The 20,000-nt window shown below is 51.0% G+C and overlaps 1 protein-coding gene across 3 annotated transcripts in view; it reads right to left on the bottom strand.

The window, feature by feature from the left end:
* Positions 1–20,000, bottom strand: part of LOC126577971 (ecdysone-induced protein 74EF) — a 65,233-nt gene that overhangs the window by 26,895 nt on the left and 18,338 nt on the right. For all 3 annotated transcript variants that reach the window (XM_050240078.1, XM_050240077.1, XM_050240075.1), the window contains exons 3-4: positions 19,977–20,000; positions 17,942–18,068 (exon numbers count right to left, since the gene is read on the bottom strand). The exon at positions 19,977–20,000 is cut by the window's right edge and continues 22 nt beyond it. In XM_050240078.1, coding sequence (XP_050096035.1) covers positions 17,942–18,068; positions 19,977–20,000 — 151 coding nt within the window. The remainder of the gene's footprint in view (positions 1–17,941; positions 18,069–19,976) is intronic.

Genomic DNA, 20,000 nt, shown 5'->3' with positions numbered 1-20,000 from the left:
CGGTCCAGTCCGGACTCCCTGCGAAGGTGCGAACGGACGGGAACGCAACGCAGCAGCAGGTCTCGGTTTCGGCCTCTGGTTGCTTTCGGTCGGTTGGCAATCTCTACTGCCTCCCTGGCCTGCCCTGGTGCCGCTCACTGTCGGTTATGGTCTCAAGTAGTGACCGAGAAACAAATGGTGCTCCTTTCGAAGGACTGCGTTTTTTTTTACGTCAAGGGCACTTGTCGGTGCATGCCGCCCATGCACCGACCGATTGGCCACCCCGGGCGTTGCCACACGTAACGAGGTCCTTTTTCTGCGAAATGAAATGCGAATGAGATGCGTTGTGCATCTGAGGACGATGCGACGAGTTCGGTGAGAACTTGAGCGGAGTGGATGGGAAAACAAAGCATTTCAGTATTTCCAAGGATGCATCGTCAATCGATCGATAGAAATATTTTTTGGAACTTAACTTTTCAAAAGAAAGCACTTCAGGTACTTCAAAACATCGTTCACTTCGAAGTAATGGAAATATGGATGAGAATGGGCCAGAAGAGTCGAAAATCAAACATTATCTCGGTAAAATAGCGACGCAAGAGAGCTATGAAGTGACAACACGTTTTGCATCTTCATTAGATGGAACGCACCAAGTGGGACATAGGAAAGTTGGACAACAACCGTACAGTACAGCAGTGGTGCTCATAATTCTAGTCCATTGTTTGGGACGTACTACTTTACGCTGAACAAGGTCCCTTCCATTCCACTGTTCCCATATCGTGGCCAGCGTCAATGCATCCAACGTGGGGTGCTAATGTGCTGTGGTACAAGAATGAGGTCCAAAACTAACTGGCAGACTCGCTTGGCGCAGTAACAAGTGTGAATATACCGTGGATGATTGTGTTGCTGGACGAAGTGAGAGAGAAAGAGAAAAATATTGTGTATATGTGTGACTTAAACTAAAAGGAAACGAAGGAAATAACCAGCATCTTCTTTTAAAAAAATCAACTTCTATGATCCGCTGCTCAGTTCTGCAGAAGAACGCAGGCAGTTCGAGCTCAATTTCGCTCTCGGATTCACCTTCAGCCAGGTTCATTTGTGGTTCGGAAAATCCGTGCTTAGGGAAAAATCTAAATATTCTTTCCCCCACCCAAAAAAGGGCTCCAACCACTTGACCCTTAACGGTTTACAACGGCTTTTCGTCGATTTCGAGCGGTCCTCATCATCGCTCGACAAAAAAAATAGTCTTAAAGAAGAAGCATCGTCCCGCGAACCCATATTGCTTCATGACGATCACGATGATGATCATGATGATGATGAGACCGATGATGAGCAGCAGGACATGGCGATGACGCCTTAGCGACGACGACGCGTCGACGGCAGATAGAAAAGTGGTCAATAGTGGACTACACATAAGCTGGTGGACGATACACGGCGATGTGTTACTCTCGTCGCTGCTCACTCACCACCACCTCGGTTTCGCCGTCTCCTCTTCCTCGAGCGATGTGTGCGATATGGGGTGTTATTTACATTTCACATTCCTTCTGTAGCTGCTGCCGTTGCTGCTGCTGCTGCTACTTCAGCCTTCTAAACACAAGAGCCCCTGCTCCCTGTTCCTCCCTTTGGATACCACCGCGGGCGACGTCTTGACCGTCTCCGCGGTCGGTTCCTCGCCTTTTTTTTTGTTTCTCTCGCGTCTCGTTTATCTCGTGGTTTTGTGGTTTCGATGCGGTTGGCGTCGGCCACTGTCTATAACCGCCAAGCGGTTGCTGCTGGTGATGGTAGCGGACAGCAGCGCGCATCAATTGCAAGAAGCTTGCACCGCGCTGAGCTTCAGTCAGCTTTCTTTTCGATCCTTACACGACGACGACCACGACGACGACGAGGATGACGACGGTGATGCCAGGTCTGCTGTGTTCGAGCGCTCGTTGCATTTATGTTTCCATTCTTTTCTTTCCTTTTTTGTTTTCAATTCATAACGAAACTCAAACAATATTGTTGAGATAAATAGAGACAGAGAGAGAGAGAGTGAGAAAGAGAGGCAGAGTGGGGAAGAGAGAGAGAGATAATAAAAAAGGGATATAGGCACAACAAAGCACCGCACTCCCATCTTCCATTGTGAAGTTATGGCGCAACGCCATCAATCCTTACGAGGCAGTTCGGAGAACCAGCTCGGTGGTATCAACCGTTTGGTATCGAGTGCCAGCCAGCCATAACAACAATGATGCTTACTATAGAGGAGAAGAGTCGATTTAGATCATCGCCATCAGTATTTCAAGCATTTGAGATTTACAAATACGCTTAGTTGTCTTCAGCAATCGTTCAACATAACTAACTGAAGTCCGTCTACTACTAGCAAAAGACTTAGACCCCTAACCTCGCTCAATGTTGTCAGTAAAGCTCAGCACTAATGTCTTTCTATCATCAGTATAATAAAGAATAAATGCAAATAACTTCATTTATGTTTAGTGCACCTCTCTCACTCCAGCTATATTTGCACATACTAATGAAATGCCGCGTTTCATCACCATCCTAACGACGACGACGCAGACGTGACCGACCACGGCGTTATGGTGAGTAGTTTATGTTTATTTAATGAAATCGCCTCCTAACGTCGACAGTTTACTACAACCTGCTGGCCCGGGGTTGTAGCCTATTTTACAACCCCAATTCGCGCTAGACTGGATGTGCTAAGCACCTGCGCCTGGGTGTTTGGGTGCCACTCTAACGGCCTTACGGCTACCGGATCGTAAGCGGTTCTCGCGCGTCCCCCGCGGCCGACGAGGTCAATCATTCGCCAAACTTTATGGTGAGCGTTTAAGAAAAAAAACGAAAGAAAAGGAAAACCAAATTGAATTTCGCGCCAGTCGTTGCGGCCGCAGCCATAAGCACCTGACGTGGAGGTGTTTTAGGAGCGAGACATCTGGCCAGGCAGGTGAGATGGTGGTAGGATGGAGCAGCAGCAACACCGGCAGCTCATTCCACTGCCGATGGTCAAGTGGCGCGCAGACAAGGTAACGAGGTGCAAAAATCTACCCCAGGAAGGCAGTCCGGGATCTGCGGTCGAGAATTGGAAAGGAAAACATTGGTCCTCCGGCGGTATCTCACACATCGTTACCGTCTCGGGGGGGTGGAGGTAATCTGCTGCCTACGTTGCTGCTGCTACCGGGATGCTTTTAACGCGGTTTCGCGCGAGATGCAATTTCTGTCGCAGCTCTTTTGTTGAATTTTTTGGGGAAGCAGCCGGTTCTGCCACGTTCAGCGCCACGCAAAGTGAAGTGACATAAGACTTCCAAGACTCGACACACTCTCTCAGCACCGGGGCACTCGAAAGTAAGACCGGATAAGGAGGGAGTACACGCCGAGGAGTCGGTCGGTCGGTCGGTACTTTCAACCTGTACCTCTCTCTCTCTCTTCCTCTCGGGAGATCAGCGAGTGGTGGTGGTGGCTAATGCAATCACCAACGCCAACCACAACACACCTGTTGTAGCGAGCGCGCGCGCGCGCGCCACAAGTTGCTGAAGATCAATAGCAATTTGACATTTGGCCCCCGCCCGTGTGTCTAGCCCATTGCCAGGGACCCGTGTGGAGGTGCAGCGAGGTGATGGACGCGAACTCCAAGCAAGCGTTCAACAAGCACACCGCCGGTAAAGGGGGCCCGTCTCATCGTGTGATGTCTGTCACGGATACACGGAGCGCAGAGGAGAAGCGCGGACCGCGGGTTGGTCGAGAGCGAGGCGTAAGTAGAAAGTCATTTGAGTTTATTTTACAACCCCGCTCTGCTTGGCCACCCCTTTTTAGCACCCTCTTTCCACCACCAGCCCATGGCTAGGTGCTTTTGCGCACACTTTGTCCGCGTGCTGCAGCTCCGGGAGCCACCACCGCCAGCCGAATATTGTGTGTCTCTGGTTTCTGGGCCCGGTCGGTGTGGTCTGTGAGGTCACATTTCGCCTTTAAGTGGTGTCAATTTTTCTTTCAATGAAATTGACACAAAACTGCCTTTCCCCTTGCCGCGGGTGCTTCCGACCTTCGCCTTCCGAGCAGCGTGTCGCGTTGCAGTAGCCAGCCAGCCAGCTAGGCAAGCAGACACTTTGCACATTCTGTCGCTGCTGGTGGTTCGATGATCCTCTTGACTGGCCCGCGGAGGAGCAGTGTACTATACGAGGTTAAACAAATGTGCAACCCCAACCCCCATCATTCCCTGATTTGCAGCGATAACCTTTCGAACTCATTACTCACTTGGAGCGCTCGAGAGAAAGAGATAAAAACGAGAGGAATTTCTTAAGATTATCAATAGGCAGAACAAGTGGTGGCCAGCACCATGCAGTAGAAGCAGTCTTGGCACATTCCATAAACCCCCCCCCAAAAACGACCTTGAGTCTGTCTTAAATCCTGCTCCAACAGTAACAGCTACAGATACAACCCACCACGATTCTCGCTAATTTCGCAAACAAGTTTTTCGCCGATCAAAATGGCACCGTTTGACGGTGGCGTTCGCGTTGACATTTCTAATTTATGTGTGTGCTAGCGTACCAGATCCGGCATGGGCCGCGTGGTAGCTCAGCCACGCTGGTGGTGCCAACCTTTTGACGACGCGTGCCGTATGGTTTTGCAATTTATTTTACTTTCTCTTCACGAGCGCCGCCGGCCATTACCAGCCCAAAACTGGGCTTCCATCGTCCGATGCACCAGGCAGGCGATGCGCTTACCATCGCTTGTTGTTTTGCCGCAGGAAAAGTTGTTGCTGTTGTTGCTGTTGACCGAGTGCTTAATTAAAGGTGCTGACTCAGCACCGAGGATCCTCACCACCATTCGCCCACAGGTGTGTGTTCCGACATGGCGGTTCGGGACGGGGCCCGTAGACCTGTTCCTGTGGTGCGTTGTGGTGGCCATTTGCTTGGTGTGCAGACGGACAAGCCGTCCGTCGATGAACTCCGCCCCTCGGAACCGGGCGCCATTTGAGGGCGCGCGATAGTCGAAAAGTCGTTTAGTTGGCTCTTTGATAAGCCAGCTAGCCAACCAGCCAGTCCCGGCCATCATGTTTCACAACCATGTTGTTTCCTCTCTCGCTCTCTCCGTTTTGCTCTCTGTCGCACCACCTTTTTACCGTTATTTTCACATATTTTCCCATTTCCCGGAACGGGAAACGTAATTTCCGTTGATGCCGCACACACTGTTGCACACATCGGAGGCTAATATTGAATCAAGCAAGCAAACGTCGGCCCTTCCCCTGGGTTCCAGCCCGGTAATCCCAAGGGCTGTTAAAATGGCCAGCGACTCGGTGCTCGCCGTCGACACCGAGAGGAAATTGCAGGAGATGATGAAAGTTGCGTCAGGGAACCACTCTACGTGGTAATGCTGGTACGTGCATCCGTGTGTATGTGTGTTTAAATTTGCCTGCAAATGGCCATATTGTGTGCCAATGTATCCTCTCTAGCGAACCATATTATGCCACGAAAATCCTGCTAACTGATTCATCACCTTCGCCAGCCTGCGTGCGTGCTTAGTCATTCACTTAGTAACGCTCGCTCGCTCGCTCGTATAATGAGCTGCGATCGTTGGTTGGCGCTGTTCATAATTAAGATTAGTTATCGAGCTAATATATCAAAAGGGGAAGCGCGCCCGGTGGACCAACTAATCATCTCCGCACCACGATGGACCTGACAAAAGAAAACGAATGGCGGCCACGCCTTATCGTCCGGGGCCATCATCGCGCATAAATAAGGTCCCTAATGTTTTAATCATCATTCCCTCTCGTCGGGCATGATTATTATTTATTTTCTCATTTAACTCACCACCGGCCCGAAAAGGTTCCCATCCGGGCTCCATTAGAACATGTGTTTTAGCATCCCAGCACCGGTGGGATGCAACCGCTCGAGTATGAGAAGGGCAGAGGACAAATAGGAGATTAGATGCCCGATGAAGGTCGATAACTCAGAGTGCATTCCAAACCCCACCGCCCGCGGAAAAAAAACAAACTATGGAAAACTCGTTAATAGACCGGCGCCGAAGGATATCGGTTGATGATCCGGGAGGGAAAAAAAAACCAACAAATGCCGCGCGATAACGATCGGTTGCATCAGGGCAAGTCCGGACCAATAAGGAAATAATTCGTGGAATCGTTTAGCCCCTTTCTGAACACTGAACCAACGGATTGGAAGCTAGCAGATAACGGCGAAACAATGCATCATTCCGCATCATCATCCACATTACGATCACCCGGAGGGGGGGGAAGCAAGCAATACGGACACACAATTGTCATCTTCCGATCGGCCACACAGCTGCAAGACTGCTGTACGAACCCCCCTGTGTAGCAGTAGGGGTTGGGTAGGGGTTTCCATAACGAATAATAAGCGTTAATGGTCCGAAAATGGGACATTGAATTTGAGTTTTCTGGAACCAATTCTCGTCGTTTACAGCACACCGCTGATAAGCTCCTAAGGGTTTACCGGTATCGCTGGAACCTGGCTTCAGGTGTGACCGTGCGAAAGAGAGGGAGAGGTAAGTGGCATAATCCCTTGCAAACACCCCCGGGGAACAGGAACAAATTGGCCTCGCACAGTGCGCTCATTAAGGCTGAATGAAGGTTGGCGCGACAGGGGGTAAGCGACAAGGATGTTCAAGGTCGAAGGATTCCACAGGGAAGAAAAAAGAGAGAGAGAGAATAGCGGAGGAAATAGGGTCCAAATGAATCCCTATTGTCTTACCTAGCCTGGTTGTTGGATTGGATTGGATTGGATCGGCGGATGATGGGACAAGACCTCATGCGGGCTCATCGGCGGTCATCGATCGGTGCACTTTGATGCATTGATGCTGGCTGCCGGAAAGCCTAGTCCGCCCGCCCCCCTGATGAGGTCCGAAATGGGATTTCAATGTTCTTTTCCCCTATGACCCTATGACCCAGGAAGTTGGGCATTTGTGCAACAACAATCGGAGATCGGAGGCACTTTTGTTAACGATAGCTTTATAGCTGCAGTTCTGTTGAGCGCTACCAACACGACCGAGAGATAACTGCAGCTTCTACTTTTCTAGATGCTCTGGGGTTCAGCTGCTTCGTGGAAATCCTTGCATAACCGGACACAAGCAGACCACGGGAAAGGGGAACCAGTTCCAGAAGAGGATTGCAAATACACTTCACGAGGAATTGGAACGTCAGGATCTACAATGATTAAGTACCGACGACGATGGCTTTTCGGGATCTTACAAACCCTCAAGTCAAACTCAAGTCTAGACGGTTAGTCAGGCGGTACCTTTTCGCCCCTCATCAGCCCAGAGAAAACTCTTAGCCACTGCTCGTCTACCTGTTCTGATAGCGTAAAACTCGAATTCAGCGAAATCCGTGATCTGGTATTCCCCACGGAGGACTTCTGTTCTACTAATTGCTCCTACTACCCCCAAGGACGGCACAATTATGCATTCACCACTGACAGGTCCGATGTACAAACATGCACTTTCTGACAGCGAACGGGGGCAAAAGCAAGCGAAGCCGAGGCCACGTGATGAGTACCGCAACAGCATCTTAATCCATTTACTCTCCTCCCGCTGGCCGCTGGCTTCAGAGCCGCTGCAGGTACTCTCGTCGGCACGTCGGATTAGTCCGGAGGGGAGAGAACGTGCGCGCGCACGGACGAACGCACGTTCGCTCAAGAGTCAATTTGCCATCAATTTATCATCGAGCATTAATCTCGCTCGCTCACTTGGCCAGTCTTCTGCAAAAAAGAGAACCCATCAACCCATCAGCGCAGACCTTATCCAGCGAGCCGGGACCGAACCGGGAGGAAACGATGACACTGACATCTTCTTTGACGTTTTGCCGCGTCTTCAGACTCTTCTCGACTCATGGGCTCTTTGCGGCCCGGGCCGGATATCTTTCGGATATCTCGGGGCTTCTGGTGCAGCTCTGGAGCCGCCGTTGCCGAAGAACCTCTGGTTTATCCCTTAGGGAGTTCTCGACGTTCTCGACCTGTTCTGTGGCCATTCCTTCCTCCTGTCTGTGCCGATCAGTAGAGACCGATCTGGGCCGTAACATCTAGCTCCTTCCTCCTACACACCTACGTGTGGTCAGTGTGGCCTTTCACAACACCAGGCCCACCTTTCGCTCCAGATGCAACGGCCCCGGAGAGTGCCTTGGGTCCAGTGGGCGCGCGCGCGCACATTTCAATTCGACATTCGCCCACATACACGGATATTGATTTTTTGGATCTGGAAATCTGTTCCAGAGTTTCCCAACTAGTTCCCTACATCAGATACATCAGAGGAATGCATCACCGCGCGCCGCCAGCTTCTCGCTTTCTACCACCCGTCGCCGGACACAACGTGAAATTACTAAAAACAACAAGAAGGCAGGGGCCCTGGGCTTGGACAACGCCGAAAAACCGACACCGACCGGCCGGGAGACAAACGCATGTCCGTTCCTCCTCTGTGTCTCTCTGTCGCCCATTGATCTCTTCTTTGGCATCTTTTTTTTTGTCTTTCGGTTGACCGTCGCCCTTTGGTTGACAACTTTCTCCCGACAAAAGGAATACAACAGACACGCACACACGAAGATACAACCGCCTGTCCTCTCTTCCGATCTCGATCCAGCCAATCGTAGCCGCAGGTGGGAATTGATCGACCAAGGAAGGAAGGACCGAAGGGGAATGGGACGGGGAAAGGTGCGAGGAATGCATGTGACGGGGGTGCATTTCCACCGAGAGACCATACCCACATGCGCGTGTGGTGTGCGTTCGCCCTGGCCCTGGCCCTGGAACAGAACGGAACCGTCACCGTGTCACCGGTCATCTCCCGCTGCTGGCCGATGTCGACGAGATACCAACGCTCCATGGTTCCACAGCCATGGTTGGTCCGAAGTGGCCGAAAAAAATTGTGGAGAAAGATTATTCAATTTAACTGTTCTTTCGTGCTGTCCACAAGTCATCTATGCTTTCCATCTCGTTCTAAGGGGTGTGCAAGGCATCGACTAGCCAGCCGGCCGGCCGGCCGGTTCTAACCATCGGTGAAGCATGCCAGCATGCGACCCCTATAGATAGACGGCATGTTGCATTGTTTCAGAGAATTTCCAGTTTGTCTCCAACAAACACCTAGCCTAACGAAGGCCACCATCGTAGCGCAGCACAACAACAACAGCAGCACTCTCTCCAGGTGATGCGTAATAATGCGTCGTAGGTGCCGGCTGCCAGCTGCAAAACCTCGGGGAGAAAGTCCTTTCGTTCCGTTCTGCCAACGATCTCCTCTGGAAGGCAAGAATGCGGCACTGCGGTGCGGTGGGTGAACGAAAGTGAACGAAGCTGTACAATTAGGGGTGCACTTTCCACCACTAACTGAACTGTTTGTGCGATGTGACAGCATCTGCCACATGATAGGAGGTCCCCACAGGCACCATAATGTCCATGGAACTCGGAATACAATGTATCGCGCGATCCCGGCGTTTCGGCGTCTGTGTCAGAGAGACCGATTGCCACATCGGTCGTAATTGACAGTTTCAGACATGGACCAGGAGACAGATCGACGGATGTCCCGGACAAACGTTAAGACGCAGATTAAGACGTGACGCGATTGTCATCATTATTTATCGTCCGTCCAAGACGTTGGTCCACGACGAAAAGGACAACTCCAGCCAGGAATGTTGGAATGCAGGGCGGAGACGACACTTGTCCAGCGCGTGTGTAAAACTTTAGAAACAAATGACCGTCCAGTATCCGTTTGACATCATGATGGTCGAGTAGCGTGGACCGTTCGTTGGATGGGATCGACAACCAAGAATGTGATGGCGCATCGTCCTCCACCATCACCACCACGACCGCCGAACGCAACATTCCAACATTCCGCTGGCCTTAAAATCACTTTGAGCTACCGGGTAGTACAAGTAGCTGCGTGGTGTGCGTTCTGACAATATTGACACACGAGGAGCAGTCGCCCACGGAGTCCAGGGCCAACAGTATCATCACAGCTATAACCGCGCAATTGACGCAAACTTCTTCAATGTTTTGACGCCTTTCCCGCTGGCTCCTACTCTCCGCCTTCCCGTCCACAGACCACCGGGACCATCCTGACACCATTCTTTTGGATCTCACTCCCACCGAAGTGCTTCTTCGAATGAATGGTGAAGCCATTTTTCATCCCGGGCGGCATATCCAGCATATAAAAAAGAAAAGACAAGTCTCCACACTACACCCCGCCGCTTCTCCCATCCTCCTCCGCATACCGAGGACCCACAGAACGGGTTGCGTGCGAGCCCGGTCCGCACATGACGGATCGGTAGCTCGCGTTCGCGATGCGCCTCCTCCGCGCGGTTACGAAAAAGACCGAAAATAAACGAAAATTTACAATTCAAAGCACGTACACGGTGGTGGCTGCTGCGGCGTCGGCGGCGTCGGACGGCCACTTTTGGTGAAGGAAGGCTCGATTAATTAATTTGTACAGACGCAAATGCCAAAACATACATGGCGGGCCTGACAGTAGCGAGCATGACACCCTGCGGGGACCTGGGCCACGGGCTCCGGGCTAACACCCTTTTTTTGTTAGCCAACAACACGTCGGACTGGAGGAAACGGGGGGGCGCCGACGAAACGGAGAGAAGGGACACTTACGTTACGTCCATGGTCACCCTGTTCCTCGTCTGTGGCGGTGGCGGCGGCGGCGGCGGCGTCGAGTATTAGCTTAAGCTAATTGGCGCTGATGGAAACATCAAAATCGCGTTCATTGATGCCGATGGGCGAGCGAGCTGTCATGCGATACTCTCCCCGGTAAGTCGCTGCCGCTGGTCATGCGGGTCTCGCGGTGGCGGTCGAGAGCTCATTTCGTGACCATGGTCGCGACCCCTTGCCAATTCGCCACTTCACGGTCCCTTCTTGGGAGATACTTTTTCGTGGAAATCGGAAGGCCTCGAACGACATGAGATGACACGAGTCCACACCGTCTTGGAGTTTATGGCGGATCTTTGCTCGTCGACGTTGGACAGGGAAAAAGGGGAAGCAGCGAATAAATTTAATCCATTTCGTTTCGATCGAGCAGAGTGCAGAGATCGTCAGTCATCGCCGAACGAGCGCTGCCTTCGATCGTGCAGCAGTCCTTTGTGTGCAGGAGAAGCAGGAGATCCGTTGTCCGCTGTTTCTCAGGCGCGATTGTGTTTGTCGAAATGTTGTGAAATGCGAAATACCAAAAGGCAGTTCGGTTTTAGACAACGCAGCCGGATTAGCATGGCCATTAGGGGATCCCAATCTTGCGCTGGGTTATAAATATGCAACCGCGCGACTAAACGGCTCGGAGGGAGCCCAGAGCCCACAGACCAGACAAAATGTCGGATCATATTTCAAAAGGTGAATGATTAGGGGGTTCCCTACCGCGCGATCTTGATTTGTGGTCCACCCTTAAGCTATGCTATTAATTTTAAAAGGATTATGATGATGATTGTGATGATGATGGTGATAAGCTGATGATCTACTGATGGCTCTATTTGCATTAGCGTTCTTCAGCGAATTCAACTGTGGAGCGATCGAGCGAGCTCTCGAGCCACAATGCTGCGTTGCCTCAGGGACCACACATTCAAGCCAGGTCTTATTTTCCGCCATAAACACCGATTGATGTCATAAAGGCGCCAGGAGGATAGGCTGTATGGCAGCACAGGCAAAGGAAGGGTTTTGGTGCTCGAACTGGCGTGACAGTTATGGAAGGTTTTGGACACATTTCATATTGCTGCTGTTCGAAAAGGTCTGCAATGGTTTGAGTGTCCTCCATAAAACATTTTATAGCTTCTAGCGCAACATCTGTAAAATACACGATCAGGGGTATCCAGTAGCCTGCCTAGATGCAGATTAACTCATCCTTTCCTTCACTCCATTCCGTTTGTCCTCGACATGGCGCGAAGAGAGAGAGAAAGAGTGATGTACTCGATCTCCGACATAAATTATCGCACAAACAACATCATCCTTGCAATCCATATTGCCCCATACCGTCCTCGGTAGCTCAGCGTAAAACAATGAAATAATAATATCCTCATCCGAATCATCATCATCACCTTCATTGCCACAGAGCCAGTAGCGTTGAAATTTACTGCTACTATTACGAAACCGACCGCCAGCGCAAGGTTAGCTTCGATTACCTTCAAATACCGATCGCGATCGATCGGTCATCGGTCGCGACAAAGTTGTGCAACGTCGCTCCAGGTGCCAGCTTAAAATTCATCGCCACAAATCAGGAAGCAAGTGGAACTCTCATCGACAAGGTGAGCTTCCATCGATCGTCGAGTCGATTAACTGGCCGAGTCGATGGTCGATGATCACGTGCGGTCACACGATTTGTTGTTCAAAAAGCGTAAAAACAAAACAAAAAAAAAAGGAATATAAAATATGGTTCAAAACTGGAAAACACATAAATTCGATCAGCCAGGGGGATCGGCTCTATTGGGCGCATCCTATTAAGTCAGGCGAGGCTTCGAAAAAAGCGGAAAACACATTAATATTGCATCGTTAAAACTAATAGGCCGCGTGTGCAGAGGTCGTGGAAATGAAAAATGGTCCAGCCAGAACGCGAGTGAACCGCACCGCATCTCTAGCATATCATTTCGAAGCACTCTCGATAAGGATCAACGGGGAACGCGGGAACGTGGTGCAAAGGGGACCGCCGCCGCTGCCAAGCGCTTCCTAAAAACCAAAATGTTTCGAAGTTCACGTCGATTTGGTTCTTCGATCGTTTCGTTCGCTCGATCGCACACACTTCGACACCGATCGACAGTTTATCGTTCTTTGGCTCTTCGGCGGTTGTCTTGCGTGTTGGTACCGGTGTTGCACCGGTTTCGTATTTCATTTGGCGCCACAGGAATCGTAAAGTTCGATCCTGTCGCGCTTGCACGTTCGATCGCATCAAACGATGGTTAACGGATGGAGCACATTAGAACTTAGAAAGAAGAGAGAGAGAGAGAGAGCGAGCGAGAGGAGATCATTCGAAGTGATCACTGCTCGTCTGCTTAGAACCGCCTCGAACGGAACGGATCATCACGATGTGGATCGATCACATCATCGATCGAAGCTCACTCAAGACCACGATCTCGATATGATCATTCCGCTCCTTGCTTTGCGCTCTCTCTCTCTCTCTCTCTCTCTCTCTCTCTCTCTCTCTCTCTCTCTCTTATGTTTCCTCACACATCTCCAGCATCCTTTGTTACACCTTCTCGGGATCACTTCGAGGAGTTCGATGTTGCATCGTATCGATCGGCCACCGACCGCTCGCTTGTGTATAGAAATCAGTCAGTCAAAAGAGTTCAATGCTGGCGAAGGAGAAGAACCCCCTTCGCGGCCCTCGAAAAAAAAGGTCTGAAGTGCCACGACCACCCATTTCGGCCTAGGAGGGCCTCCAAAAAAACGTTTCGAGCATTCCAGAGCCACCGAAAATTGCATTCCATGTGCGCTGCTGCTGCCGATGCTGCTGCTCCTTTTGTTGGTGGTCGCCACACACACGGAAACACCCCTTCCTCTCGCTTCTCTTTATTCTTCACCCAACCAACCCGGGGAGTATTTTCTTTTATTTGCTGGAGCATCTTAAGCGCCCGTCGCTGCTGCTGCTGCTGCTGCTACCGAATGATCGCCACTCAGACAAGACACACACGACGACGTCGGCCTGGAGGGCGGAAGACCGAGCGAGGAGCAGCAGATAAGATGGAAGGTCCGAAAACCGACGTGAAGCACTTCATAAAAATGCATAAAAATGAAGTCATCTCAACCTTTTTGTGGCAGGCACGGGATGGAGGACGAGGAGTGACCCATCTTTCCGTCGCCGGCATTCGCGTCAGCTGCCGCTGGTTCTTAAGATCCTAAGCCAGCGGCCACTCTATTATGTCTCTAAATTGCGCACCACACCGGGGACACGCAAAGGACGCCATCGACAGCAACAAAACCAACAACAGCAACGAAAAAAAAACCGTGGGAATCCGTGACACGGAACCATGACCACGGTGCTAGCGAGCTGGCGTCATTCCCGGAAAAAAGGTGGTGCCGGCCGGCAGTCCGTGTGCCCGTGGCCGGTGGTCTCGGCATTTTGTTGTAGTTTTTTGCTGCTGTTGTTGTTGTGGTAATCTTCCTCTCATTTGGTCACGCAAAACGCCAGAAATTAAAACGATCCAAATGGCCTTCTCGGGTCGGCACAACGGGCCGACACGCAGCCCCAGCCGGCGCTCATCATCACGCACACGCCACGCCAAGCCACGCTACGACGCGGATCGATTCCTGCCGAAGGTCCCTTCCTTTTCGGCCAATAATCCGGCTCGATGTCCGTAACATCTTGCCGCTGCGGCGAGGCAGAGTGTTAGGCAGGGCAGGAAAGAAAGGCAGCTCCCAAAGGACCAAAGGGAGAGAGAGAAAATTAACCTCGCAACGCCATCGCCATGCCAACCTACCGGCCAGCCAGCGATCGATCGCGCACGGACACAATGCACGAACGACAATTCCAAGAGCTTACCACCCTGCCCTCCTTCTTTTGTCGCTTCAGCATCCCTCTCTCTCTCTCTCTCTCTCTCTCTCTCTCTCTCTCTCTCTCTCTATCTTTCTCTCTGTGCAGAAAAGTTGAACACTGCCAAGTGCTGATCGAGGATCGCTGGATCGTTGGAGCAGAACGAGTCGCAGGAGGAGGAAAAGGCCGGTGAGGAAAGGTTAAATGTTTATGGGTGTTATTTTCCTCACTTTAAGCATGACACACAGAGAGAGCGAGAGAGCGAGAGAGCGAGAGAGGCCTGAAAATAACTTAATTCTTTTTAACGCCGTACTACCTCCACTCCACTTGGGCACTTTTCCACTCGAGCTCACACTTTTCCTCACCACTTCGCGCTTGCAACGTGCACCTCCGCGACTTGGCGTGGCGGCCACCTTTTTGCCTTCGTTCTGCGCTTATCCTTTCCCGTTTATTGTTCTGCGCTCAGGCATTTCCACATTGTACCTTGGCCCTTCCTTCCTTTTGTGTTCGGGGGTTTTCTCTCCTTCTTTCTTTTTTTTTCGCTCGCTTTTTGTCTTGTTTCTTTACTTTTTAGTTTATGCTTTTCTGCTGGTTGCCTTTGGTTGCCTTTGTTACCTTATTTTATTGCCTATCTTTTTTGCCCCCTCCGTCCCTTGTGTGCTGTGCCCTTTGTAGGTTCTGGAGGCGCTGTGCGTGCTGAGTGCTAACTCTCCGGCGCAACACATCCACACGCGGGGGCATCCTTCTTTTGCTCACGCGCATTATACACATTTTCATGCACATTTTCTGATGATTTGCTGTTTACTTCTTCGGGGTTGGCTACTTTTTTGCCTATTAACTTTTAGCCATCCTTCTTTTTTCTGTTGTGTTTTGCTAACCTTCTCTTTCTTTTCCTCTTTTTCCTTTTCTTATTGTAGGTTCTAGCTCTTTTCCCTTTTTTTTTGTTTCCATCAATTGCCAAAGGTTCTTTCCGTTGTTTTTCGAGTTTGCGAACATATCTTTTCCTTTGACAACACCATTGAGTGCGATATCCTTCGCGCTTTCGCCCAAGATTTTTTTCATCTTTCATCTCTCAGAATTCCAAACTCGGCGTAGCTCACCGTCACAACCCGGTCTGCATCCCTCCCTTCTTCAGCCCGGTCTGCATCCCCCTTTCCGAACGGAGGTTCTATTCTATAGCAGCGCAAAGTCGCAGGCGTTGAATGAAGTTTCCGCCTATTTTGAGCTGAACGATCATAATCCTTTTCTGAGCTCCCTCGTCGTCGACGCGTCAAAAGCCGCCCTAATCGTCTCGCACAAAACATAACCACAAAGGAAGGGCAGTTAGAGACCCCCAGCAGCTAGCTGCAGGCGAGGCGACCGCCGGTTCGGATTAGTTGCAATCTCCCGGATGGCTTAAAGGGCCGACGCGAGACGCGTGTTGAACCGGAACCTGATGGACCTGGTCTGGTCGGTCGGTCGATCGTTGTCGGCATTCGCTTCGCCCTAATGCAGACACGCAGGCACACAATCACACATACAGTGTGTGACAAACTGTGTAGAATGGGCTGGAAATTGGAAAATCCCGCCCAGCGACGGGTCGATACCCGAGATTCTAAATGGACTGCGCGGCGCGCTGCGGCAGCAATGGCGGCGCTGATCGGTAAAGGGCGTGAGGATCATCATAATCGCTTTAGTGCCCAGACAGACAGACAGACAGACAGACGGTGGAAAGGGGGTTGCTGCTGCTTCTGTCACTGCCCTTTACCGAACACAATGCATGCACCCGCTTATGCTGATGCTACGGATCGAGAGGCTGATTCATCTCCTATATGCGCCTTTCGCCGAAGACGAAGCTCCGAACACGAATGATTCATGTGTCCCGCGGTCGCGTGTTGCCGTCTGGCCTGTGAACTCCCATCCAACCCCCCCAGAGCCGAGTGAGCGAAAGGATTGGTGTGAAAAGAACAGAAGAGCGCCGAGATGCGCGAGGTGTTCTAAAGCCTTAGAAGCTCTTGCGGCCGGATAATCGGCCGTACTCACCGTAGGATCTCTCGCTCACAGAATGAGGCCAGCGGCAGGGGCAGAACAGAAATCAATTTCCGTTAATAATAGCGGCGGAACGGACGTACCGGCGATTCTAAGACCACGAGCAGACCATCCACACCTCTCCTTGCGGGGCACCTGTGCCTTTTCCCGCCCTCCTTCAAGGTCTCACCGGTTGACCGGCAGGTTATTTTTGCGTCAAAATGCGCAATCAGGATATGGTTGATGCACCATACCATCACCATAAAGACGGGCGGAAGGTGAGCGAAAAGGAAGAGAATTTACGAATCCGACCGACCGACCGACCGACCGAAGCGCTTTTTGGCTCCGACTGCCGCTATAATTTCCACCAAACGGTTTTACCTTAAACGCCGCCTTTTCGGGCTAGATGGCGGCGTTCTCGTCCTCCACGAGCTCCATGAGCTGTACGACTGAGCGAGTACTATCACGTATGGTACAGGCCTCGACCGGACAACGAACGTACGAACGAACGAGCGAACGAAACTCATAAGAAGACCCCGAGATGCGAGGATAATTAAAAGCCATCAGCACCGGACGCGCTGGATCGTCGTCGCTCGCTGGCTGGCTGGCTGGCTTATCGCGTGGAAGTGAAATTTGCAGCATTCCCGTAGGCGCGAGAAGACGTGAGTTTGCGTGAACTCGCCCCCATGGACGTGGAGCGAAAGAAAATTGGAATTCCAAGAAGTTCCGCTCCACCGTTCGAAACCGAGTGGCGATTGATGGTGGCGATGGAGGCGGCCAAAACTTTACGACCGCACGAGCGCGCGTGCGTCCACAAAACACATTTTGCAAGGTCTCTCCCCCCCCCCCCCCCTGAAACGGTCCAAAAAGGATCAGCTGAGCTGCGGTTGCTTGCACGGACGGGTTTTTATATCGGCCATAAAGAACGGACCAAACTGGCGATCGTCTGCGTCTGGAGCGGTGTCGCTGCTGATCTGTGTGTGGATTTGTTGTTCGAGCATTCGACAGGCAGAATGGAGGTCCGTCTCGTCCACTCGGCCGACCGACAACAGACTTGTGGGGACATTGCTTTACGCCGAGAACTGCCGTCGAGTTATGTTCCCATCTTGTTTTCCGAAAATGGACACTTCCTCCGCCGTCATCACCACGGATAATGGCGACGGGATGCAAAAAAACCATAGCTCCCCACCAAAAGCTGATATGCTTTTATGCACATTTTATGCCTCCTAAAGGCATCGTCGGCCCACTGCAGTAGAACCCGGAATTCTGATTGAGTCGTATATAACGCGGGGATTGTTAAACGGTTTGATGAGTTCGTGGCAGCCGTGGAGAATTAACGGCAACTTTTGGAGAGTTACGAATATGCATGTTCCTTGTCCTCCGTGGACTTTGAAAGGGGTTGAGGGGGGGGGTGGGAACAATGACTCATAAACCGCTTATGAGCTTACGCGTGGAGGTGATTTTGGTGGGGAATGTGTTTAATACGGAATTGTTGTTGTTTTTTTTATAGACTTACGTGGACGAACATCCCCATAGGCCCCGTCGGCAATCACGACACCGTCTTTCACTTGGACAAACTTCAAACTGCACGCGGACTGCAGAAAGATGTCGTTCCGCGCTGATGCTCCTGCACTGAATAATGTCTGCGGAAGAAAGGCATAAACATGAAGATTACGGATTAAGCAAACCGATCGGAATGGGATAGGTAATTGGCTTGTCTTTTATGCGTGTTGGGGGAGGCCACCGAAAATCCAAACGGGTCCAGATGGTGGTGGAACCAATCTACAAGTTGAGTTGATTATTTTGTCTGATTTGGAGAGTTATCCTGTCTGGGTTGTAATTAACTAGCTTTTACCAATTGGTGCTATCCCAGTTGATGCATTTTACCATCAGAGGATTTTTTTCAGGGCAGTTTTTCAGAGGATCCTTGCTGAATTCATAAAAAAATATCAATTGAATCGAGCAAACTTCACTATAACAACTGTATTCAATCAACTTTCAAGTTGTTGAAAAAAATGAAAAATATGTCATAAAATTGGTCATATGGAATATGAGAAAATATCAAATTATGTCGCCGTTCTGATAGAACACAACTAAAGCTCCAAGCAATTAAACTATCATAAAAAAGTCATCGTTTCCCTGTCATTGAAAAACTGAAACGAGACTTCTTGCCTTTAGACCATCAATCTCACATTCAGTGACACTAACCATCTCTATCGACTATCTCTAAGGCCTCTAGCGTCTACAGTACATGACAGAACCGTGTCATTGGGCCTATCCTTCAAAAAAGGTTCGGTAACAACTTGTCACCAAGTCGCGTCTGCCGCAACTTGTTGTCTCTAATCACTTGTTAATCGTGATGCGACCATACTGGATCGGCATACCCCGTGCGTTCTAAGAATCTAGTTCCAGGCGTGTTCCAAGCACATCGACGACACTCGGACGGACGACCGGCGGCTCGTGCGATGGATGACACTCTACGAAAGCCTCTACGTGTGGCTGGATGAAGGCGGAACTCATATCTCACGCTCGTGCCACCACCGCCGCACTCTGGAACCCTTTCCACCATCCCCAACTGCCCAACCACCACCAAGCTTCGTTCGCTTCGTGCTTGTCGATTGTCGTTATCAGTGCCTGGTCTGGTGCCTGGCCTATGTGTGTGCCTGTTTGTGTGTAAGCGCGAGTGTTAATCGACAAAACTCTCCATCACGCGTGGGAGAAGTGCACTACGGGGGGGTGGTGGTAGATGTTTTTGTTTTTTTCTTGTTTTTGTGTATTATTTGTTTCCTATCGGTCCGCAACAGATGTGGAGCACACACGGTCACAAACACACATCACACCCTTCCTTCGCCAGCACCTTTTGACCCTTTCTCTGCGCCGCACTCCACACTCCATCTCACGCTGTGTGTGGAATGTGAGCCACGAGATCTGCGACGCGACGTCAGAGTGAGAGGTTTGATCGAGTTCGAGTGCGCGAGAAAGGGAACGACTGTGCGAGGTTAAGTGTTGACACATTCGTCTTGCCAACGATAATTGCGCGACAGGTGACAGCGGCTGAAGATGCGCGGGGGCGGCAGCACCAGCACCAACAGCAGTGGAGACGTGATTGCTTCCGATAGACATTCCAGTGCCCGCTAAGTGACACACTCCCGGTCGGACGAGGGCTCTTCCACTCGAAAAAAAAACGCCTGCAAAGGCCAGACGCCAGAGGCCTTGCCAGTTTCGTCTCACACCCTTGTAGACCGCCCCCGCCTCCACTCACATTCTTCGCTGCTCTCTTGAGGATGTGTGCCACAAAGAGCGTTTAGAACGCTCTTGAAGTTCCTGCTGCTTCAGCTGCTGCTTAATACGTTAAGCGGCAATGTTAGCAGACACTCTCTCTCTCTCTCTCTCTCTCTCTGCTACACGATAATCGACCATGATTGCCGAGAGTGGCAAGAAAAAAAAAAGAAGTGATCCACCCAAACACACTCTGCCACTACCTTCTCCGTTCCCATTCCGTTCTGCTAGACGAGGTTAAGCGGTTTGATGCAAAGTGCGATTATACTTACCATCAGGAGGCACAAAATCTCGGC

This window comes from Anopheles aquasalis, chromosome 3 (assembly GCF_943734665.1).
Source record: "Anopheles aquasalis chromosome 3, idAnoAquaMG_Q_19, whole genome shotgun sequence".
NCBI lineage: Eukaryota > Metazoa > Arthropoda > Insecta > Diptera > Culicidae > Anopheles > Anopheles aquasalis.
This window is presented reverse-complemented; position numbering and strand designations above follow the sequence as displayed.